The sequence below is a fragment of the Stigmatopora nigra genome, chromosome 8 (genome assembly GCF_051989575.1).
Source record: "Stigmatopora nigra isolate UIUO_SnigA chromosome 8, RoL_Snig_1.1, whole genome shotgun sequence".
NCBI classification, from domain to species: Eukaryota; Metazoa; Chordata; class Actinopteri; order Syngnathiformes; family Syngnathidae; genus Stigmatopora; species Stigmatopora nigra.
The window spans coordinates 13,334,038-13,358,735 of NC_135515.1; the positions used below are offsets into that span (position 1 = coordinate 13,334,038).

Consider the following 24,698-nt stretch of genomic DNA (forward strand, 5'->3'; position numbering starts at 1 on the left):
TATTAATTCACAACAAGCATTTGATCCATTCATATGTTGCCACTAAGGCAAGGGTTAGTGTGGGTGCCACTAAGGCAAGGGTTAGTGTGGGTGCCACTTAACCCTTGCAGAGTGAACGGAATGGAATGCAAATTTACTGTGTGAATATATAGTCCTTTTTAAGAAGAATACTTTAGTGGGAGCTTATGGGTTGTATTCATGTGAACATGCATTCATACTGTATAGGGTGCATCGGATGGGCAGTTTAATTTTTTTAGTCATGCCCGATGATCGCAGTGTCAGATTACACAACATTGTAGAGTTCCGGTGAGTTCTTAAAGTATTGAATTAAAATCCAAATACCGTATTTTCACACCTATAAAACGCACTTTGTGTTTAAGCAGTTTAACACAAAACGTTGTTCAATAGCAATATGGTAATTGCTTCAAAAGTCTACAAGATGAGAACCAGAATTTGCTTTTCCCCCACAGATAAAAAAAAAAAAAACATACTACTTCTACTACTGCTGCAGCATTTTGAATAACGATGACAAACATTTATTGATTCTTGCATTACAGACTTTGAGTCACATTTTTAAAGTTATATTATTTTTAGGGATGACAAATTTATTTTGAAGCGATTCCACCATGGGCTACAGTGGCTGCAGGTTTTAGTACCAACCCATCAAAAGTACAGCTTTTCACCAATCTGGTGTCGTAAAAGTGCAATCAGTGGATTAAAAAGTAAAATTATTCCTGTTTCAGCAGAAGCCTCATTGATTAAACATTTTGTGCTGGATTGGTTGTAACAAAGACCAATTAATTTATGTAACCTTAAACATTGGTGTGCTTAATAGAAAATACTTTCCTTTACATGCATTTTTGTTTCCTTTCACACAATTATTTTCTTTTTTCACATGTATGTATCTTGATTTGGTCTTTCAAAAAAATTCCTTCCATATGTAATGTTTGTTATCTAATTTGTTGCCTAACAACATGTCAGGTAATTAATGTCAAAATAATCACTGCCTCTATATTTGCTTGTTAAAATGATCATTTTTGTCTGCCTGCTTTCCTCACCATTCCTTGCTATTCCTCTTCTTTGTATCTTTTTGGAATGGACGGACTGGCTATCTACACCAAGGACTCTTTGATGGCCTGTCGTTTATCCCCTCTTGCAGTTGGAAATCATCTCAATGAGACTGGAGTCAAAGGAAGAAAGGCTTTTGAGGAGAGCGAGAAAACAAAAAAGGCCAAAGAAAAAGATGAAGTAGATGAGAAACGTAAAGACAAAAACGTCAACAATGGTGATTTCAAAAAGCAAGAAGGCGCCCATGGCACTCTTGAAAATAAGCTTAAGGAAATCAGTGGTGATGAGGGTGAAATGAAAAATAAAGGGGATGGTGGAGGGATAAACAGTTTGCAAGAACAAGAGAAATCGGACAGTCTAAGTAACAAAGATGACAGACCTGAGAGAATTCAGCCTGATGAGATCTTTAAAAGAATAAATATGAACTTGGTGGTGGTGAAGGAGAAAGAAGATATGCAGGAGAAAGAAAAAGGTAGTAGTCATCTCAGTGAGGATTCTGAAGAGAATGACACAAATGTAAAAGAAATTGAAACTGACTGTGTGGGGGACTTGGGTAAGATTAATGCATATGGTGATGAGGAAGAGGAGGAAAGACAAGGAGGAGAGGAAGAGAATGATGAAAGTCATGGAGATTTGGAGCGTTGTTCCCTTAGCCAGAGAAAATTGACAGATGATGAAGAAGAGATGGTGGAAAGTTGTGTTGCCAGTGGAACACAATGGGAGAGAAATGAGTCCAAAGATGAATCTGATGGCCAAAAGGCTCAATCACTATCTCTGAATGAGGATACCTCGGATCTTTCTGAAATGGAAAGAGAGAAGCAGACATTGGCCAAGTCACAACAACGTGTCCTTAAAATGTGCGAGCAAAAAAGAGAATCAGGCAAGATGGAATCTTTGAATTTTATATCTCCTATTCCCGCTGAGGTAAGACTTACCGTAAAATGGGAAAGACTGGTAGTAATCGCTCTAGTCAAAATGGATTACCGTATTTACTCACATTTAAGCTGCATTTGTCTGACAAAAAAAATGATGACTCAATCGAGGGTATGGCTTCTATGCCCATAAAAAGACGACATGCACGAAACAGCAGGGTGACAACGCCATAAACCCATAACATCATGACGCCATGATGCAAGACAATGCAGCCGATATAGTCATTTATTTCAAAACAGATAAAACGCTAAACAAAATTTATTTTGAGGTCTATGGATGAAATTAAAGAAAAAAAATGTGGAAAAATCTCACTTGTGCCTGTTACTGCTTGCTGAGGGAACCATTATCTTATCTAGTTAAACATGCACTGACTGGCCAGATGCCACTAGCCTTTTGAAATCAAACAAAATTCCACTTTGATTTTTTCTTTGTTTTATTTCCTCTTCAAAATTGACAACTATTGCAGTAATATGAACCATCGAAATAATTGAGATATTTTGACATTAGAAGCAGTATGGCTGCCACAACATCTTAGAAAGCATCAGGTACCCATCAAGACGCTTATTTATTTTTTCAAATTGAATAATAGGTATATTAACTTCCTTATGATATTGATAGTAATAATGTGCTTTGGATTCCATACAGTATCTCAGAAATACCACGTGTTGATTTTTGTTAAAATTTTCCCTTCAAAGTAACACATCTGTACGCCTATTAAAACCATGATTATTCAGGTGAAAGTTGTGAAACAGGGGGCAGCTTATACACGAGAAATTATAAAATTGAACAATTTTAAGTGTTCGGCTTATACGCTTGGGCGGCTCATATGCGAGTTAATACGGTAAAATGTATTATTGTCCATGGCAATCAGTAAGTTAACGTTTTTTCTGTGCTGTATTAATGTAAATACAATGTTGTATTTGCTTATTATATTATTACTAAATCCAAAATCGTTGCATTTGTAGAATAACCATTAGATTGATTATCAATAACAATATTATTTTGTGCAGCAAACTAATTTGTGTTGTTCAAATCCAGACCATCTTTTGTTTCATTCCTTTCATTTTTAAACTATGAGTGCACATGCCATGATAGTAGCAGGCGCAATGGTTCTGGAGCAACTTGCACCTTGTCATCAACAATTTTCTCTGTTTTGTTTTTTGTCTCATGAAGATGTCTGATAAGGTTTTGGAACTTAATATTCTCTCTAGTTCTGTGAGTCCTTTGGGGGACAATGATGAGAGAGACGGTCTGGAAGAGGAGGTGGAAATGTGTCTGAAGAAAGAGAGTGCCATGAGGTTAGTGGCTCACATTTGATGTTCTCAGAATCAAGTGACAAAAAATATCAAGATTCATATGAGGCATATTGTTACGCAGAATTCATATTTAAGATATTTTTCCCCAAAGGCACTTGCAGTCTCCGGTCGAACCGAACAAGATAGACCGGCTCGTTCTCCATCATTCAAGTGTTGGGAACAAACAAACAGCAGCTGGTCTCAGCTCAGCTTTGAATCCATCCAGGCCTGAAACATCCAGAGGTCGACTCTCTCGAATTTCGAATACTTTAATCAATGAAGCAGCAACATTAGAGAGAGAATCAGACTTTGGAATCTTGAAAAATGATCAGAAAGAAGAAGATGAATATGATTTGAGAAAGTATGAAAAACAAAATCATTTTAAAGACAGGAGTCGAAAGGAAAACAAAAAAAGTGGGGATGCAGTTCAGGAAGTGGAGGAGAGCAAAGAGCAAAGAATGGATAAGAACGATAGATTGTATCATATGCGGGAGGCAATAATGAGAGAAGAAGAAGAGGAGAAGGAATTTTTAAAAAGAGAGAAGGAAAAGCGTATATCTTCCCTGAAGGAGGAGCTCAAGATGGAGGAGGAGGCTGAGAAAGATCGATTAAAGCTGGAGATGGAGAGGAGAAAGTGTCTCCTTCAAGAGGAGTTGAGAAACAAAGAACAGGAGGAAAAAAAGCTGACAGAAGAAAGCAAGGAAAAACTGAGGTACGTGTGAATATGGTCAATTTGCACAAGATTTCTTTTTAACATGTGCTTCTGTTGATGATGATGATGATCGTATCCCAATCCATTTTGACGGGCAGGGGCTCCTAGTGAATGATCATCAGCATCTTTTTCAGTCAATATGAATTGTACAGTTATCACCTGCAATTACGGCTGCGAAGTCAAAACATGTATCTCTACCTTTTCAGGAATCTTAAACAACATATCCTGTCCGAGAGGCAAGAAGAGGAGGTCAGGTTGAAAAAGGAGTCTGACGAGATACTGGAGGCACTGAAAGAGTCTGCTCTGAAAGATAGAGAATGGCAGCTACGTGAGCTGAGGTCAGTGTAACTAAGTGTTGCATCGGAGCAATAAGGGGTATTACACTGCAAATCAATATGGGCAATGAAATCTGGTACACTAATGCATTGAATATCGCAGAGATTTTTTATGTTAGAACTTTATTTCATCCCGCATGCGGAAAATGTATTGGTCGCAGTAGCAAGACAGACACAAGACACACAAGACATTATAGAACTCGGTAAAAAACTAAATACAATAATGCAATAAAAAGACAGAAAGGCAGCAAAAACACAAAAGGAGCGAAAAGGGACGGAGCTACCGCTACCGGCTGCCACTTGAGCAGTGCTATCTTAGTTGTAGTAGCGAAAACGGATACATACACAAGAAAATAAGTTATAGAGTTGGATAAAACTGGAACCACGCACAGGAAGTCTTCCACAAGATGGGCAACCACTGCAGACTGACCGAGGTTGAAAATATGCAGTCATTCTTCCAAGCTGTGTCATTCTACTGCACCGGCTGCCGCGTAACGGCGCCATCTTGGGGGGGAAAAAAAGAGAAAAGACATGACTGACATGGCTGCGATAATCGAAAAATATAGATACGAGACAAATTTTGATATATGTGCATACAGGCGACGCGAGACGCTGCCGTCTTTCTCCCTGCAACTAACTCGTGTAAATGTCTCTACGAGCACTGGGCAGAGCGTTGCATTCTTTCAGGGTTTTTTCCCTCCGTTAGGCAGTGCAGTAGGGTGTACGCGTTGCAGAGCTTGCTCGCCAATACAAGAGGAGTATACTACTTCCCGTTGGCAAGTGGTCGTGCGTTATCAGTTGGAATAAGACCTACATGCAATGTTTGTTTTCGTATTGTGGGTCGCAGGGGGATGCTGGAGCCTATCCCAGCTGACTTAGGCCCAGAAGCGGGGGAGACCTTGAATTGGTGGCCAACCAATCGCAGAACACGGAGACGGACAATCATTTACTCTCACACTCATACCTAGGGGCAATTTATAGTGTCCAATCAGCCTACCATGCATGTCTTTGGAATTTGGGAGGAAACCGGTGTAGCCAGAGAAAACCCACTCAGGCCCGGGGAGAACATGCAAACTCCACACAAGTAGACCGACCTGGATTTTATCCCAGGTCTCCCACCGTGTGTCCGACGCGCTAACCACTCGCGCTACCGGGCCGCCGCCTATACCTGTGATATTTAACAAAAACACATCTTGATAATTGTACTTGGAATTTGGTATAGGCGCGAAAACATTGTATGGTATGTAGTAATAATAGGGGTGATCCGACTTCACGATTTGTATGTACGGTCTACATTATTATAATATTTGAGGTACTACTGTACACACGCACACAGGACATGTTAGATACATTATTATTATATTCTTTTTTCCCATTTTCAGGGAGGAGAATGAAACCAAGCTGAAAGAATTACATAGCACATTTGAAGGGGGGAAAAAGGCAGCGGAGCGCAACAACACTCAGAAGAGGCTGGAAATTGAGCGAATGAAGGCTGAGTCAGAAGAAAAACTGCATTTACAGAAAAAGAAATTTGAGGAGGATAGAGCACACTTGCTTAACCAGGAGGTAGTTGGTGACAATTTTGAAGGGGTTATGAAAAAAAAAAAAAAAACAGTAATGAGCATGTGAACAGCAAACAATGTCATGATCATTATTTATTTTGTGTGTAAAGGTAATGAGCACAGAGAGAAGGCAATCACTGATTGGCGTACGTCCTGAACAGCAACTAAAGCAATACCGCAGAGAGGTTAGCCAAACATATTTATTTCATCCCGTTGGGAAAAAAACAAATACCGTTTATGAAATAAATCTTTATAAATAAATCTTATAAACTAAGCCATACTTAACCTCTGCAGCTGTCTGATTTGCTCCTGGAAGTGCGAGAGGAAGTTCAGCGTGACCATGATAAAAGGCTGGAACAGTTGAGGGAGGAACACAGGAGAGAGCTGAACACAATCCGAGAAAAGCAACGTGAGAAGGTAAGGTTATACAGTATCTGTTCTCTTGTTGTGCCGAGAAATCATTTAATCTAAAATAATCAATAGTATTAAAAAGTATGAATCTACATATATCCATAACTCACAAGAATATGTCTGCGTGTTTGTCTAGCAACAAATGCAGTATTTAAGGGTTTTTACCAGTGCGGAACACACGAGGCTTTCTATATTTTCAGAGAAGGAATAGGGTATTCTGTACCAATAATAATTCCAACAGTACAAATAATTTAATTACTGTATACTAAACACATTTCCTCTTCTGAATGATAGTCATTCTTATTGCCTTGTTCACTTCTGCATATATAAATGAAATACTATCTCTGAAACCTCTAACAACACCCGGTTGCTCTTTAATTGGTTAGGAATGCACAAACCTGAGACAAGGCCATGCGGAGTACAGTGGTACCTCGACATACGAGTGCCCCGACATATGAGCAAATATTTAACTTGAGATACGAGAACATTTTTGATATACGAGCAGACAGTGGGCGTGAGAGGATGCTCTCTGTTAGTAGAAACAAATAAAATGTTTTTCCAATCCAATATCCTGTTTTTGGTGTTTTTTCAGAGGGTTGGAACGAATTATTTTGTCTTTAGTTCATTTCTATGGGAAACGTTCATTTGAGTTACAAGAAAATCAACATACGAGCTCAGTCCAGTACCGCATTAAGCTCGTATCTCGAGGTATCGCTGTATTGGCTTTGAGACTGACACGAGAATCATCTAATCACATTTAAGTTTATTTTTTAAGGGGTTAAAATAGACAAAACAGGATCTAATTTCAATGACGCGCTCCTGCGAGGGAGGAACGGCAAATCGGGAGAGACAAACAAAAGTAGGAAAGCGAACATAAGCACACACGGACGAAACAATGTCAAGAAAAACCCAAACCTAACACAACTGCTGCTTCTTTTTGTGAACCAAACCAATAAAACATTGCACACTATATGCTAAATGAGTGCTCGGTCCACATAATAAAGATTTTAACTTTTTCATGTCTTTAAAAAAATGGTGGAACACTTTTTGAGTTTATGTATATTTATGTGTTGCAGGAAAGTATCCAAAGGGACTGCTTGCTTTCGACACACCAGCGTGACATAGAGCATCTTCAGGCCTCACATGCGTTTCAGCTGGAAAAGCTACAGAAAGAACTTGACAGTGAGATTGAGAAGGCTGTCCTGACACATTCACACAGGGTAAAAGAAGTTAGACACAGACATTAACATGAAACCCGTGTCATTTGGTCAAAAAAAATATTCACAGACTGATGAAAAAGAGGCAACAAAATAATGTTTCATTGCAATTGACAGCGATAGACTGGTGGCTATCACCCATCCCAGCTAAAATGTCTTGAATGTCTATTGATATCAATGGCTTTGAATGAGTCAATCAGAGAAATGTCATTTTACTAGTGCAAATCTGTGTTTTTGCCCCTAAAAAAAATTTGGGTTCATTCAAATGGTCACAAAAGCACTGTGATTGGTCTGAAATTATGTCCACGGTGAGAGAGTATATATTGTTCTATCTATCTATCTATCTATCTATCTATCTATCTATATATATATATATATATATATATATATATATATATATATATATATATATATATATATATATATATATATATATATATATATATATATATATATATATATATATATATATATATATATATATATATATATATATATATATATATATATATATATATATATATATATATATACATACATACATACATACATACACACACACATACACACACATACACACACACGCACACACACGCGCACGCGCGCACACACGCACGCGCGCACACACGCGCACACACGCACACACGCACACACGCACACACGCACACACGCACACACGCACACACGTACACACGCATACACACACACATGCACACACACATGTACACACACATGTACACACACATGTACACACACATGTACACACACATGTACACACACATGTACACACACATGTACACACACATACACACACACATGTACACACACATGTACACACACATACACACACACATGTACACACACATACACACACATACACACACATACACACACACATGTACACACACATACACACACACATGTACATTTATATGTATATGTGTTGTTAGGTCTGAAAATACAACTTCAGGAGCAGGCTAAGAAAGAGTGGGATCAATTTAAATAGAAAATAGGTTTATTACCAGACTGCAAAGTGGACAGTGAGAGTTCCTACAGTGGGGTCCTGTTCAGCGCGATGTTAAATACAGGCAAAACTGACAGTTGTCACTAGGACTTTGGACAGATATGTTTCAGTCATTTGCAGGGCAAAATGTAATTGATCAGTGTCGGACAGTTGAGTATTTGTGCTGACATGTCAACCCAATCACAAGACTAAGATTGATTATTCAGTCTGACAGTTGGGTGTTTCTGTTGACATGTCAGCCATAAGGTAGACTACGATGCTGTTATAATCACAAAAAATAATACAATATGAACAAGCAATTGCAAAGAGACTTTGTTTTTTCTTACAATGTGTATATGTAAATATGTATGTATATATGTATATATGTACATATGTATATATGTATATATGTATATATGTATATATGTATATATGTATATATGTATATATGTATATATGTATATATGTATATATGTATATATGTATATATGTATATATGTATATATGTATATATGTATATATGTATATATGTATATATGTATATATGTATATATGTATATATGTATATAGTATATATGTATATATGTATATATGTATATATGTGTATATGTGTATACAGTGTTCCCTCGCTTATCGCGGTTAATGGAGACCGGGACCACCCGCGACAAGTGAATTTCCGCGAAATAGGTATTCCCCTTCAAAAATGCTTCCAAAATTCCCCCAAAAATGTTTTTTTTTTAATTATTATTATTATTATATATTTTTTTAATTTTTACCCCCCTGTATACAGTACACCATATATAATACGGGTAGAGAGAGTGAAATTCATGTTATAACAAAAAAAACTGTAAAATATGTTGTTTCAATGTAATATTTGTTTTTTTTTTCCCAAAAAAATCTGCGAAGCTCTGAGTCCACGATAGCTGAACCGCGAAGTAGCGAGGGAACACTGTATGTGTGTATGTGTGCGTGTACGTATGTATGTATACGTATATGTATATGCGCTTTTGCTTTCTTTCCCTTCGCCGCCTCTGTCGTACTCTGAGTGGGTTGACTATCCACGGAGATCCCGGGCAGATGAGATGTAGCAACCCAGACTGAAACAAGCACCAGCTGCCTGCCATCAACTAATTACAGTTGAAAGAGAACCGCCTTCATTGTTTGGTAGAAAAACCTGCGCTCAGTTGGGCCTTTGTGGAATCGTTTTGACACGCGTGGTTTAGGGTGATGGCCGGTTTTTGCTAGATTTGCAGTGGTCTGATACTTCATTTCTATATGGTTGCTTGCACAATGCTTCTTGAGATGTCAAAATCTATAATATTGGGGAGGTTGGCAGTCACGTTCCATGGCCAATAACAGCCAGGGAATTAAATTGATGTGTAAAGAGCATTGCCTTTTAACCTAAGCTAACCTAAAATGGTTTTATCTGTCCTGCAGAAGTCACAACTTCAAGATCTAATCACTCAATTAGAAATGAGAGGAAAAGAGCTGAAAAAAGAGGAGGAAATGCTCTTCAGCAAGGTCTCCATCTTGCTTTTTGTTAATTAACTCCCAAAGATGTCTTTAAAGCTATGGTGACTAATAATGTCCCTTCTTAGAGAGCAGAACTCAACCGCAAGAGGAAGATGCTTGGGGAGGAAGAGGAGGATCTAGACAAACAGACAGAGGTGAGATATTTTGCATTATTGACAATAAAGTTAAAAATACATGGAGAAAAATATTCATGTGCTTCTAGGCATTACACAAAATGACCCAAGAGAGAGAGTGTCTGAGGTTGGAGCTGGAGAAAATGAAGGAGGAGCGAGCTCAAACTCGAGAACTATTGCATTTGGTGCGGGAGGAGAGAAATGAAGCCCGGCAGGAGCAGGAAAAGTTGGGGGACGAGAGAGAAAATATTAGGGAAGATTGCAGAAAGTTAAAGGAGGATAAAGAGCGGCTAGAGAGGAAGGTGGCTTTACTGGAGGAACAATGCAACCAGCTGAACTACAAAGTCAGGTATGAAATTAAATTCTTACTAAGGAGAATTGCTGTCTTATTTATTTGACTTACCTTATCTTGTCAGTGAGATGGAACTGAATGAAGAAGGAATCACGACCAGGCAAAAGAAAGGCAAAAACGTGATGACATCACCTCTGAGTGGTGAAAGGGACTGTTCACTCCATGTAGATGATTTAGAGGACCGGCTTCCTTCCGATGGGAATGGGGACATCCTTGAGTATGTGCAGTCACGCCTTTATTGTAATCTAATACGGTATATTAAGTTCCTGAAAGAGTTCATGGGTTACTGATCACTAGTCAGTTATGACAATTTGAAATTCAAATATTCAGTTTTATTCAATCTCAAAAAATGCTTTCATAAAATATAAAAACATTTTTAAAGAATTAATTTCCAAATTAGAGTGGAAAATAAGTATTTGGTCACCTACAAACAAGCAAGATTTCTGTCTGTCAAAGAGGTCTAACTTCTTCTAACAACGTCTAACGAGGTCTCCACTCTGGTTACCTCTATTAATAGCATTTGTTTTCACTCAATTTCGGTATAAAAGACACCTGTCCACAACCTCAGTCTATCACACTCCAAACTCCACTATGGCCAAGACCAAAGAGTTGTCAAAGGACACCAGAGACAAAATTGTGGAACTTCATCAGGCTAGGAAGACTGAATTTGCAATAGCTAAAACGCTTGGTGTAAAAAAATCAACTGTGGGAGCAATTATTAGAAAATGGAAGACATACAAGACGACTGATAATCTCCCTTGATCTGGGGCTCCATGCAAGATCTCATCCCGTGGCGTCAAAATGATAACAAGAACGGTGAGCAAGAAATCCCAGAACCAGACGGGGGGACCTAGTGAATGACCTACGGAGAGCTGGGACCAAAATAACAAACTAACACAATGGCCTGCTAGGGACTTAAATCCTGCACTGCCTGGCGTGTCCCCCTGCTGAAGCCAGTACATCTAGGCATGTCTGTGGTTCGTAAGAGAGGATTGGGATGATCCAGAAGAGGACTGGGAGAATGTGTTATGGTCAGATGAAACCAAAATATAACCTTATGGTAGAAACACGGGTTCTTGTATTTGGAGGAGAAAGATTACTGAATTGCAACCAAAGAACACTTTACCCAATGTAAAGCATGGGGGTGGAAACATCGTGCTTTGGGGCTATTTTTTTGCAAAGGTACCAGGATGACTGATCTGTGTAAAGGTAAGAATGAATGGAGCCATGTATCGAGAGATTTTGAGTGAAAATCTCCTTCCATCAGCAAGGGCATTGAAGATGAAATGTGGCTAGGTCTTTCAGCATGGAAATGATCCCAGACTCACAGTTAAGGCAACAAAGGAGTGGCTTCACAAGAAACATTTCACGTTCCTGGGGTGGACAAGCCAGTCTCCAGATCTCAACCCCAGAGAAAATCTGTGGAGGGGGTTGAAAGTCTGTGTTGCCCAACGACAGCCCCAAAACATCACTGCTCTAGAGGAGATCTGGATGGAGGAATGGGTCAAAATTCCAGCAGCAGTGTGTGACAAGCTTGTGAATAGTTACAGAAAATGTTTGGCCTCCGTTATTGCCAACAAAGGTTACATAATAAAGTATTGATATGAACTTTTGGTATTGACCAAATATTTATTTCCACCATGATTTGCAAAAAAATTAAAAAAATGTGATTTTCTGTTGTTTTTTTCTTTATTCTGTCTCATGGTTGAGGTTAACCCATGTTGACAATTACAGGTCTCTGTAATAGTTTCAAGTAGGAGAACTTGCACAGTTGGTTGTTGACTAAATACTTATTTGCCCACCCGTATGACTGTATATGTGTTTCTTTAGTCACCTAAAGAATCTTCATCCAGAGCTTTCTTTAATGATTAATAAATGTTTTCACTAATGCCTGCTCAGATTTCGCGGATTGAATACCTCACAAAGTGCATCGATCCAAAAGACCAAACTCTTCCTGGAGCAAGAGAGCAACAGACTACCACAGAGACAAACTTTGCACCTGACTCAGGTCAACTCCGTACAGCAATCCAACCTTGAAGGAAAGGTAAGTTTGCACTATTTTGTCCAACTTTACAACGTCTTTTTGAGTCTGTATCCGTTTTAGCTACTGCAACCAAGATGGCGCCGTTCAAGTGGCAGCCGGTGCCGGTAGCTCGGTCCACTCTTGCTCGTTTTGTGTTTTTGCTGCTTTTTTGTCTTAATGATTTGATATGGTGATTTTTAATGATCCCATTTACTTTGATTTGCTTTGTACTTTGTGCTTTTGCTATGTTGTTCTGTCTAATCACCCTCTTGCTACTGCCACGATGAAATTTCCCGAATACGGGATGAATAAAGTTATCCTATCCAAAGATTGGTGTGAGAGCTACTGTTTGGTAGTCGCCTAGATTTTTAGCAGGTGACTTCTTGGTTAATGGGATGATGCTGGCCGATTTTAGACAGGCTGGGTGGGACAGAGGCTTGTTCTCGTGAAAGTTTGAAAATGTCTGTCAAGACTGGTGCTATTTGGTTAGCACAGGCCTTATGTACTTTGCCTGGTATTCCTTACGGTCCTGTAGCATTCCTGGGGTTTACTGCACAGAGCACAAGTCTCACATCCACTACCTCCACAGTGAGTGGGTGAAGTTTCTTCCTGAGCTTGGTGTGGGTAGTAGAGTAGTGGTTCTTAACCTTGTTGGAGCTACTGAACCCCACCTGTCTCATATGCGCTTTCACCGAACCCCACCAGTTTCAAATGCTTCTTACTGTTTCTTATCTCATCTCATTTTCTGAACCGCTTTATCCTCATTAGGGTCACGGGGGGTGCTTGAGCCCATCCTAGCTGTCTCCGGGCCAGAGGCAGGTGACACCATGAATCAGTGGCTAGCCGATCGCAGGGCCAAGGAGACAGACAACCATGCACACTCACACCCATACCTGGGGAGCAATTTAAAGTGTCCAATTAGACTACCATGCATGTTTTTGGAATGTGGGAGGAAACCGGAGCACCCAGACGAAACCCACGCAGGCCCGGGAGAACACGGAAACGCACTCGTAAAATAACAAACAAATTTAAATGAACTTGGAGTACGAAGATGCAGACATAAATACTAAATAATAACATAATACATTTATTCTAACCTTACACTAAGCTTAATTCTAATTGTGTTTTAAATTTTCATACATTCTCCCGGGTTGGCTCTATTTTCCCCGCCTCCACCCTGACTTTCAGATGCAGAGGGTTGTTTGCTTTTGTCTTCAAAATATTCTAAAAATGAGGCACACAAATGTCCTCACTATAGGATAACGCACAACCACTTGCCAACAACAAGTAGTATATACTCGTATTATCGATCGCTACCCCATTTGCACTGACTAACGGGAAGAAGAAAAAAACACTAAAAATTGCAACTCTCCGCCCAGTGCTCGTAGAAACATTACACGAGGGAGTTGCGACCAGAAAGACATTACACTAGGGAGTTGCGGGGAGAGAGACCGTGCCCATGATGTTCTTATGAGCAGCCTCTCGCGTCCGCTCTCTGTTTGTATATCAAAATTTGGCTCATATCTCAAGATAAATATTTGCCAGAAATCTTACTCGTATCTCAAATTACTTGTGTGTCGGGGCACTCGTATGTCGAGGCATTTCTGTATATAAATTCCTCGCAGCGCTGATTAGCCAACTAGAGGTTGAGGTGGTGTGACTTGGTGATGGGTTTGGGACTCAAAGCGGGCAGAAAAAGTTGTTTAGGTGCTCTGCCAGTGCCGCATCTGAGTCAGGAGGAGTCGTAGCGTTGTAGTTGGTGAGGGTTCGTATGTTCTGCCACATCGGGGGCCGTCAGGGTGCCCTTCTTATCTTCCCCTTGTAGTCTACTTAATGCCTCTTTTCAGGTTGGCGCGAGTTGGGCTGTAGAGTTCCCCATTGTCGGATCTGAAGGCTGCAGCTCGTGTCGGAGGAGTGATTAGACCCGGCTTGTCATCCACTTCCGGTTTGGGTACACTCGGATGGTCCCCTCCACAGTTACCTTAGACATTAAATACTTGATGTAAGACAGTACTATGTATGTGAAGGTTCCCAGGTGCGCATAAATGTTTCCCACAGTGTCAGTTCGAAGCAGTCTTGGAGTCAGGCCATGTTATAACGGTTCGCATTTGTGGCTTTGATATTCAGCTAAAGGGAGTGTAAGGTGGGGTCAAGATAAAGACACGTGATCTGACTGTCCCAAGTGTGAGCGTTGTATGGCTCTGTATGCACCTTTGATGTTCGGGTAAACATGATCCAGAGTTCTTTCCCGTTTTTGGACATTATAATATTTCGGCAGAACAATTTTGAGATTTGCCTGATTAAAATCTCCTGCAATTTTGTGCTCAGGACTCTGGTAGGCATTCTAGTGATTGTTTAGTGTCCAGTATTAGGAAGAAAGCAATACTTACCTTGGCATCCGGTGGGATGTAGTCAGCAGTGATGATAACAACCGCTATCTCAATGGGCAGAAAGAAGGATCTGCATCTCAGACGTGAATTCTATATGTGGGGAACAGTGTCTAACCAGAACAGTGCTATTGTTATACCATCCCTCATTCACATAAATGCAAAGCCCACCACCTCTCTCGCTTCCTCTGTCGCACGTCCTGTCTGATCTAGGTAGTGTGCGGCCTACTAGCTTCACCATAGCATCGGGTATTTGTGCATGAAGCGTGATTATTAGCATGGAACATCCACGAATGTAGCGATCAGCAGCAAGCTCTAATTCCAAATCGTCCATTTTGTTTACAATGAATCTGACGTTAGAGAGGAATATGCTAAGCAGCAGCGGTTTGAGTGGTTGTTTATTGAGCTTGCACCAAAGCCCGCTCGACAGCCTCGCTTCTGTTTTCTGTCTCCACACCTCTTTCGCCAATCATACCCGATAACATACCAATCTGTATTTTTGTATTTTCTTTATAGTCCTTACTTCAAGGTGCATCGATATTGACTGGAGAAAGAAAGGTCACTTTTGACCTGACAGATTCAGACCTCAGTAGCACTGTTGACACAGCCAATGAGACAGGTGACAGTCAATGGTCTTTACTCAATATAACTGAATTAGAAGTATCTTGTTTACCGGTTTAATTGCTTGTGTTTTATCTGACCACGCCACTCAATTAGTAGGCAATGGGATATTTTTGGCCAAAGTCCAGGAGTTAGCAGCATCCCAACAGCAGATATCAGGCCAGCTCAACACTGTTTTGGGTGCTCTTGGATCATTAGCACATAAGCAGTGCAACAACTCCCACCCAGCTTTTTCCGCAACCTTGCCTCATTACTCTGCTGCCGCAAGCGCTTCACCAACCCCAGGCCGAGCACCTTTAGGCCAACCTGATCCACCTTCAACTGACCGCCTCGGAACCTCTTACCCTGACAACTCGGTCGCTAGTGGACTGAATATTTCTGAACATGTCACACAACGCAGATGGCGAGAGATCTTTCCAGGTACTTTCCATTCTACATCACTTGTTTGATATAGTAGCTGTGATCCTTCTTGAGACTGCCACATGTTGTTTGTTCTTTAGAAGCAGCAGCACTCAACACTAACTCCCTGAGGAAATACACATCACATGCATCCTATACTCCAGCTAGGTAAGTGATCCATTCATTAATAATATTTTGTGGAGTTTGCTTCTTTCAGATTTTATCAGAAAATTGTGTCCTTCCATAGCCTGCATGTTCAAAAGTCCGTAAAGTTGGATGGCCAAAGACTGCAGAAACTGATTGATAGCAACAAGAAGTGGCTGGAGATGCGAAAGAAAGACCCCAGCATGTATCTTTTTTTCGTGGATTCGTGCACACACACACAGTGAAGACCTCCTAACTGACTCTATACACTGTTTACATCATGGTAGTGATAGGTTCACCAATAGGTATTCCCAAATGAACACACAAATAAAAGAGACATCTGACTTATCTGTCTTGCAAGAGAGAATCAACCCTCACGCGCCTTTATTCCAGAATCATTCTGGCGTACGAGGCATCATCTTGCTGTTTATTACATCAGATTTACAACATGCATCTCAGTTCTAAAACAATTTGAAGTCCTCCGGATCTTACCAAGGGAGCGGTGTTAACCACACTTTCAGAAGTCGATGTTTCTCGATGTTTCTCAAGACAATTGAAGGTCTACTGGATCTTCCCAAAGGAGCGATGTGAAAAACAGTTTTGAAAAGTCCAGCTGGAGAGAGGAGCAACCTTGCCAGTTGTTTATCACGGTTGCAAGCCAGATGTACTAAAAAGGACTTTTTTAATTTTGATAAGCTGAGTAAATCAAAGCATTTATTGCGAGCAAATACATAATAATGTGAGACTAATAAGTTAAGTAAAGCAAAGCGTTCTTCATTGCTATCATATATATAAACATGTGAGACTAATAACCCTATATTATACGTAATCCCATAATTGTTCTTTTTTAATTTATGATGGATACAAATACACTTGGAAGTCCTCTGTCTCGATCTTTACCCGAATTCACATTACTTGCATATCTGGCCTGAAAAAGGAAGAACAAAATCATTCAACTTATTTCCATAATTTGCATAATCCTGGATATCAATGTCATCACCAGTACACGGTCTAAAAGCAGATACAATTCTTGCAATTTGGAATTTGTTAGAGCAATTGCACCAACCACAAGTTCACCCTATTCATATTTTATTTGGCGTAACTCAAAGAAAAATAGACTCCTGCTGCAATTTAGCGTAACCCAAAGAAAAATAGACTCCTGCTGCAATTTGGCAAACCAGTCGGGTCGCCATCCCTCGATTAGGCTCAACGTCGTCGAGAGAGGCCACCCGCCGGATCGAAATTCCGAGCCGCCAGTTAATTGTATCTCCACTCTAAAACATACTGGTAAAAACTGTGAAACCAAAGCACATAGTCCTGTTTCTTTTTTTGACAGAAGTTATATAATTTATTTGTCCCACTTCACCACCATAAACCAAAACGTGGAATCACTGAGGCAGTCTGTCTTGGACAATGGGCACACCATGTCTCATCTACCGCACCCAGACTTTGACCATGCACTGTAAGGTTCAAAGAGGTAAAGTTAGTATAGTGGAAAATTGTATGGTCATTATCTGCTTTGTAACAGGAAAGACATTTGACAAAATCCTTTTTCTTTCTTTTTTTTTTTTTTCCTAATCTGCCGCCATCCCCAAAAGGCTTATTGGTGATTTCAGAAATCAATTTCAAATTTCCAAATGCTCTTCGACCTACATCTTGATTGATAGATTATATCTTGATGGTCAGCCAATCAAAGACACAAGAAGACAGATAATAATTCACGCTCACACTTATTATCAAGGGAATTTAGAGAGTTCAACCAGTTTAGCATCCATAATTTTAGTTTGTGGGAGTAAACTGGAGTACCCAAAGAAAACCCACAAATTCTCAAGGACACCAGGAATACTCCACACCCTGGAAGGTCGGGATCCACCGGCTTAGAACCATAAGGTTGATGCTCTAATCACTAGTTTTTCTTTATGGGTCGTTAACCCATACATCAATGACCCATACATTTTCATCACAGGTGGAAATCACCTTCCCTAGTGGGGCTTCTTGGTAGTTCACCCCTTTTTTCTGCTGTCCTATCAACAATAATCATTCCAGAAGGAAATGGGTAATTAATGCATTAGATATGTGTGCTACACATCTACAAATAGAAATGTGTTTTGGAAGTTCAATTGCCACCGTTCGTCGCCCTAGTCAGTCAGCATGAGCGATTGCCATGCGAGTGGCTGTGATTAATTCTCTGTTTGCAATACCAGTAAAACTGTGACACATTGAAACACACACGCACCCCCACAAAAGTATATTAACCGGTTTTAAAAAATGTAACCTCCATGTTTTTCATTAAATTATACAACCTCGTTAATGCTATCAATTTAGCTGTTTGTACAAAGAATTGAGGTGCCAATAGTTTTGCATCTAACGTTTTTTTAGTAGCAGTCAATATATATCGTATTCCGTTCGAGTTTTGCCCTTTCCATTTATTCCTAGACAACCCATCTACTTAAACCATTACTGAAAGGTTGATATTTCATAATTTGGAGGTGCTATTTTTTAACATAATTCCTGCACTTGTTTCATACAATGAAATGCCCCACCAGATTTTGGGCATCAATTGCCAGATAGAGCCTATTTCCAAATTTCCCTGGAATTTGGTTTTAGATATGGGATTCCCATTCCCAAAATATTCCAGAACTCACGCGCCAGCGCATTTTGTCAAACCCAAAGCGACAAACATAATCTGTTTGTTCGCCAGATTTTGGAGCTTGGAGAATTGTCCATTTCCCACAAAACAGGCAATGTCTTCCATGCACTTGAAAGCACTCCATGCTTCTTCAGTCCTAGGGAAATGCCTAACCTAAATCAATTATTTTATCTAAACCAGCCAGGAACAATTTACCTAATTATTTGGATGAGTGCCATTTTTGCATTGTTATTTTCATGTTTCATATCATTAACAACCAAATTTTTCTTAAAACTTTAGATCTAATTTCAAATCACCCCATAAAATACTTAAGATAGCTATTTTCTGTCACTCACTGTTACCACAAGTAAAACCTACAATAATTAAATAAGAGAAAATAACTTTCTACTATGCATTTCCTAATCACAATGTTTAATAAAGGACCCACAAATTGTCACCAATATGTCATAATGTAAATTTTCTCGTCCCTTTTTCTCTAACCAACTAATCTCTAATGTTAAAGTATTTTGAACAAACTACCCATTCAAAAACAGTATAATAATCTTTCATCTTCCAAAAGCTATTTTTCTTTCATTAAGAGCCCTTCGAAATCAACAAATTTGTCAAAAATCTTACTTTATTCCCAATTTCGCCAAACAAACCAATCTTTTACCAAACAGATTCTCTATCACCTTGAAAGACATTTTTTTTAAATCCAAAAGTTGCGAAAATAACCGCAGAACCCTGCATTTCCTGCAGACCATGTTTTGCTCTTATTCCGAAATGTTTAACTGTGAGCTTTAGACTCGCTGCAATGTTTCTTCTAGTTAATTGGATACCTCGGTACAATTTCTGAGATTCAAATTATTACGCTTAAACGGCAACAGAGGATCATGACAATTGTTGGGAAGATGCAAGTTTTCGATATGGCAAAGAAAGGGAACACTTATGCTGCCAACTGTACAAAACGTCCATACACCGCTCATGTAAGTTATCAACACAAGCATTGAGTGTCCTATTGCAATATGTGTCCTTAATTGATTGCCTCAGACCTTTGTTCACTCGCTTTCAGGCTTCTTCCTCCCAAAGCAACCTCGTCCAGCTCGGCCTCGATGACAAGGACCGAATCAGAGTCTACCATTACTGATGTTCCAAGGCTCTGGGGATTTTGGAGAACAAATGGCAGCATACACTAATGCTTCTTAGACGTTACAGTAGAAAATCAGTTTTACAAATGATTTGTTTATACTGTGACTTTTAATTATGGTGCTATATATGAAGGGCAGGCATTCTTCATCAAGGTCTATTTTTGAAGTAATTTTTGTGTGTGTTGGATGTAGGATTCTGTTATGACTTACCCAGGAGATGACCTTCTAGCTAAAGTTGTGACTGTTTGGTTTTCGACCTGAGCCATTATTTGATTTGGTTTGTATTTGATGCAAAAGCCTGTGCTGGACATGGGCTTTAAGGAATAATTTCCAGTTTCTTTCTCTTTATTTAAACAAAAATCCTAATCGTAATGGAATAATGACCTAATAGCAACGTGTTTTTTCTGGCTATACACAAGAGCCCACATTGTATTACCTTAGCGATGCTGTAGCTTGTTTTCTGTGTTGTCTTCTAAATATTTTGATAGCTCTATCTGGACCAATGGTTTCTGTAAAACTAAATATATTTTTACCCAAAATCAGAAGTCTGTCTTTGTCTATTGTACCGCTGTCTCTTAAGGAAATAGGCCGTTGTTTAAGAACAAAATTGAGTATATTTTGCTTTTTTACACAAAGACTTCAGAATTAAAAACGGTGCACTGAAAAAAATAATTTGAATAAAATCAAAATGCTATTGGTGAAAGTCCATCATTCGACTACTGCCGTATTTTCACGGCTATTCAGCTTATCATATTTTTAGCTGCAGTGTCAATAACGAGTGCTATTTCTGTATATATATATATATATATATATATATATATATATATATATATATATATATATATATATATATATATATATATATATATATATATATATATATATATATATATATATATATATATATATATATATATATATATATATATATATATATATATATATATATATATATATATATATATATATATATATATATATATATATATATATATATATATATATATATATATATATAGATAGATAGATAGATAGATAGATATAGATATAGATATATAGATATATAGATATATAGATATATAGATATATAGATATATAGATATATAGATATATATATAGATATAGATATAGATATAGATATAGATATATATAGATATATATAGATATATATATATATATATATATATATATATATATATATATATATATATATATATATATATATATATAGATATATAGATATATAGATATATAGATATATAGATATATAGATATATAGATATATAGATATATAGATATATAGATATATATGTATATATATATATATATATATATATATATATATATATATATATACACATATATATATATATACATATATACATATATACATATATACATACATACATACACACATACATACACACATACACACATACATACATACGTATATGTGTATGTATGTGTATGTATATGTATATATATGGTGACGCCACTTGGGAAGAAACTGTCCTTGAGGCTGTTTGTCTTGGCTTTTACGGTCCTGTAGCACCTGCCAGAGGGTAACAGGTTGAAGGTGGGAGCCGGGATGTGTATTATCTTTTAAGACAGGGGAGGGGGTGTCAGGAGCAGTTGATGATCTCTTGGGCTGTTGATCGGCCACTGCAGTTTTTTTCCTAATTCCTTTTTATTTCTATTGAAATGCTCAACTCATCTAATCTCATTATCAGAACCGCTTTATCATCACAACCACTTTATCATCATTATGGTCGCGGCGGTGCTGGAGCCTATCTCAGCTGACTCCGGGCCAGCGGCGGGGGACTGGCGGCCAGGCGATCGCAGGGCACAAGGAGACGGACAACTATGCACACTCACACCCATACCTAGGGGGAATCAGCCTACTACGCATATTTTTGGAATGTGGGAGGAAACCAAATTACCTGGAGGAAAGCCACGCAGGACTGGAAACTACACATGGATATGACTTGGATTTGAACCCAGGACCCCAGAGCAGTGAGTCCGACGCGCTAACCACTTGCTCCACCGGGCCACCTTTATTGAAATACTGTGGTGTGAAATTGAACTCAGCTTCGCTAAAATTTTATTTATTTACCAAAAGGGGGCAATTACTTTTTCACAGCGGGCCAGGCAAGTTTACAATTTTGCCTTGATAAATAAAATCATCATTTAGAAACGGTATTTCTATTTCCTTGGGTTATCTCTGTGTCATACTAAAATTGGTTTGATGATCTGAATCCTTTGTGTGTGTTAAAAATGCAAAAAAAAAGAAAAAACAAATCAGGAAAGGGGTAAATACATTTGCCGCCATAATACAGAAATGGTCCACATTACATACAATTGCTGCACTGCTGTGCCCATTTAAGAGACATGTTATGTTTGGTTGGGTTTTGTTATTCCTGCTTCCCTGTGTGTGAGGGGGGCGTGGGAGGCGTGTTTGTGTGCGCGTGTTTGCGTGCTCGTGCGCATATTTGCTTTTTGCCTCCTGTGTCCCTCCTGGCTACTTTTTCCTCTTTTTGACCAGCTGCGTGTGATTGACAATTAGTCTTATTTTGTGTATTTAAGCCTGTTGTGTTTGTCAGTTCAATGTTGGATCGCCTGCTGTGTTTACATGTTTCTAAGTTCTTTATTGCCTTATGTTTTTCCACATCAGGTTTGATTTTGTTATTTGATTTCTAAGTTGTTAAGTTTCGTGAAACCCCTCCTGCCTAAAGAATTAAAGTTTTGTTTGCGCACTCCACCCTTGTCCATTGCCTTCCTCCCTGTATTTGGGGCTACTCTACGTTTCCAGGCACGGCGTCCACAAAGATCCCTCACGACACTACACGTCTAGCAAATTCCAAAATACACATGCTTTGTGGTTTGCAATAACCTAAATCAATAGATTTTCAATTTTCAACACCAAACAGCATCAGAGAGGTTTACGTGCCTACGGGGTCAAGTAAGGACTGAACGCGCCCTCTGCAAAAAAAAAATGAGGGAAATGCCACGGCCTTTAATAATGTTGTTCTCTCGCCTACTCACTTCATCTTCCCTAAATGCCTCAGTGCAATGTGATTCACAAGCCATGTATTTCCTCACGAAGAATAATGTTAGTTTTCTATTTTTTCTAAACTAATTGGCTTTCATAGTATCCTCCTACGTGGCCTTTTTTATTTTAGCAGTTGTGTGTAAGATTTCACTCATTGGTATGAAACGGCTTATGGAACATCCTCCTCTCTCGTGTCCTAGTTATAACCATTGATGAAGAATAGCCCTAAGTAAAGCTTAAAACAAATCCTCATTTACTGTGCGAGTATTCAAAAAGAAAGCTTTCGTTTTTTTTATTATCAATTTGTTCAATTGGGAAAGAAATGTTTAAGAAACTGTTTAGTATTTTTTACTTATTGTTTGCCTAATTCATTTTGTCATCATTGATGTATCCTACCTGCTTTTAATTGTTTTACTTATTGTTATTTGAATGTAATGTGCTTATTGTGTCCAATTTTTACTGTTTTACTTGTAGTGGGCTTGACATGTTTGAGCAAATACAAGTAGGTCATACACGAACTTACCAATTCTGTTGTTTTGATCAAAACATTTTATTGAAGACTGCTTTGACCAGGTGACAATTGATGTGTTGCCAATGAAAAGTTGTTAATTATGACATTGATAATTTACATTATTCGAACCAAAGATGCTTTACCCTGTGGTCTACATTTTCTTCTCATCCTTTAAAGCATCCTATGAATGCCCAAATCCACATGCATGCACATACTGGTTTAAATTGGTGAATAGTAACTCTTAGTTTTTATTGAGTCTTATTTTAGATTTTCATTGCCTTCAAATACTTTTCACTCCTGTGTTTCTGTCATTGCCATGAGACGCTGTGTGTTTTCTTGGCTTTCTTAGCTTTAAGGAGAGTGTTTATCTGTTGACCGAAATAGTCACATCATCTACTATTTATATAACAATCATTTGTTATTACTCCATTTAAATATTTTCTTAAAAGATCTGTACATTCTTCGTTTATGTAACAAACTGAAAGTGCACTGTACTACCTTGGCTGTCATATTCACCAATGGTAGGATGTTGGACAGTTTCAGTGCATTCCTTCCAAAGAGTCCTGGTTCGGAAAGGCACCGTGCTAGACCCAGCCAATTTCTGATGAATGAATTGGCCATCCATCTTGCTCACCCAAGATTAGGAGATCTTGCTCATTTTCAAGGACCACATTACCCTTCTGTTGAGTATGAACTGGTAGCACCAGACCTTGAACTTTTTGGGGAGTTGACTCTGGTCAATCCTTGACAGGCCATCAGTAAGTTGTCTCATGATGGTTCTCTCCATCTGTTTACTAGCAAATACTCATGGTGGTCCATTTATGCTGAGTTATGGGCAAGTGTGAAGAGTTTATAAAATGATCACTTACACAAGTTAGTGATGTTATATAGCCTATATACATTCTTATATTTGTAAGAAATGTGGTAAATGAAAATGTGAACTTTATATAACCCTGCTCATATTAGTGTATTTTTTTTACTACAGGATGAAAAGACACTCGTGTTTGAAGAACCTATTATTTGAACATAACAGTGTCATTCTGCCAGTTAACATTATAACACAAGCAAAACATTTTAAAAATCCACCCTCAGTCCTCATTACACAAATCCATCCATGCAAAATAAATATATTTTTAAACATGCACATTGATTGAGTGAACAAGTAGAATTTTCACAAAATTCATAAGGTGTTTGCATGTTCTCCACGGGCTTGCGTTGGTTCCCTCTGGATACTCCGGTTTCTTCACTCATTT

The 24,698-nt window shown here is 38.6% G+C and overlaps 1 protein-coding gene across 2 annotated transcripts in view; it reads left to right on the top strand.

The window, feature by feature from the left end:
* cep164 (centrosomal protein 164) overlaps nucleotides 1-20,430 on the top strand; it is a 33,664-nt gene extending 13,234 nt beyond the window's left edge. The window contains exons 9-26 of one of the 2 annotated variants that reach the window (XM_077722204.1): nucleotides 1,123-1,992; nucleotides 3,175-3,299; nucleotides 3,409-4,008; nucleotides 4,215-4,346; nucleotides 5,726-5,909; nucleotides 6,016-6,090; nucleotides 6,200-6,322; nucleotides 7,393-7,536; nucleotides 9,974-10,057; nucleotides 10,135-10,203; nucleotides 10,272-10,531; nucleotides 10,599-10,751; nucleotides 12,434-12,578; nucleotides 15,461-15,563; nucleotides 15,662-15,985; nucleotides 16,066-16,132; nucleotides 16,212-16,313; nucleotides 19,788-20,430. In XM_077722204.1, the coding sequence (XP_077578330.1) occupies nucleotides 1,123-1,992; nucleotides 3,175-3,299; nucleotides 3,409-4,008; nucleotides 4,215-4,346; nucleotides 5,726-5,909; nucleotides 6,016-6,090; nucleotides 6,200-6,322; nucleotides 7,393-7,536; nucleotides 9,974-10,057; nucleotides 10,135-10,203; nucleotides 10,272-10,531; nucleotides 10,599-10,751; nucleotides 12,434-12,578; nucleotides 15,461-15,563; nucleotides 15,662-15,985; nucleotides 16,066-16,132; nucleotides 16,212-16,313; nucleotides 19,788-19,884 (3,657 nt within the window). In that variant the 3' untranslated portion in view covers nucleotides 19,885-20,430. The remainder of the gene's footprint in view (nucleotides 1-1,122; nucleotides 1,993-3,174; nucleotides 3,300-3,408; nucleotides 4,009-4,214; nucleotides 4,347-5,725; nucleotides 5,910-6,015; nucleotides 6,091-6,199; nucleotides 6,323-7,392; nucleotides 7,537-9,973; nucleotides 10,058-10,134; nucleotides 10,204-10,271; nucleotides 10,532-10,598; nucleotides 10,752-12,433; nucleotides 12,579-15,460; nucleotides 15,564-15,661; nucleotides 15,986-16,065; nucleotides 16,133-16,211; nucleotides 16,314-19,787) is intronic. The other variant, XM_077722203.1, reaches the window with a different exon arrangement.
* Nucleotides 20,431-24,698: the final 4,268 nt, after the last annotated feature.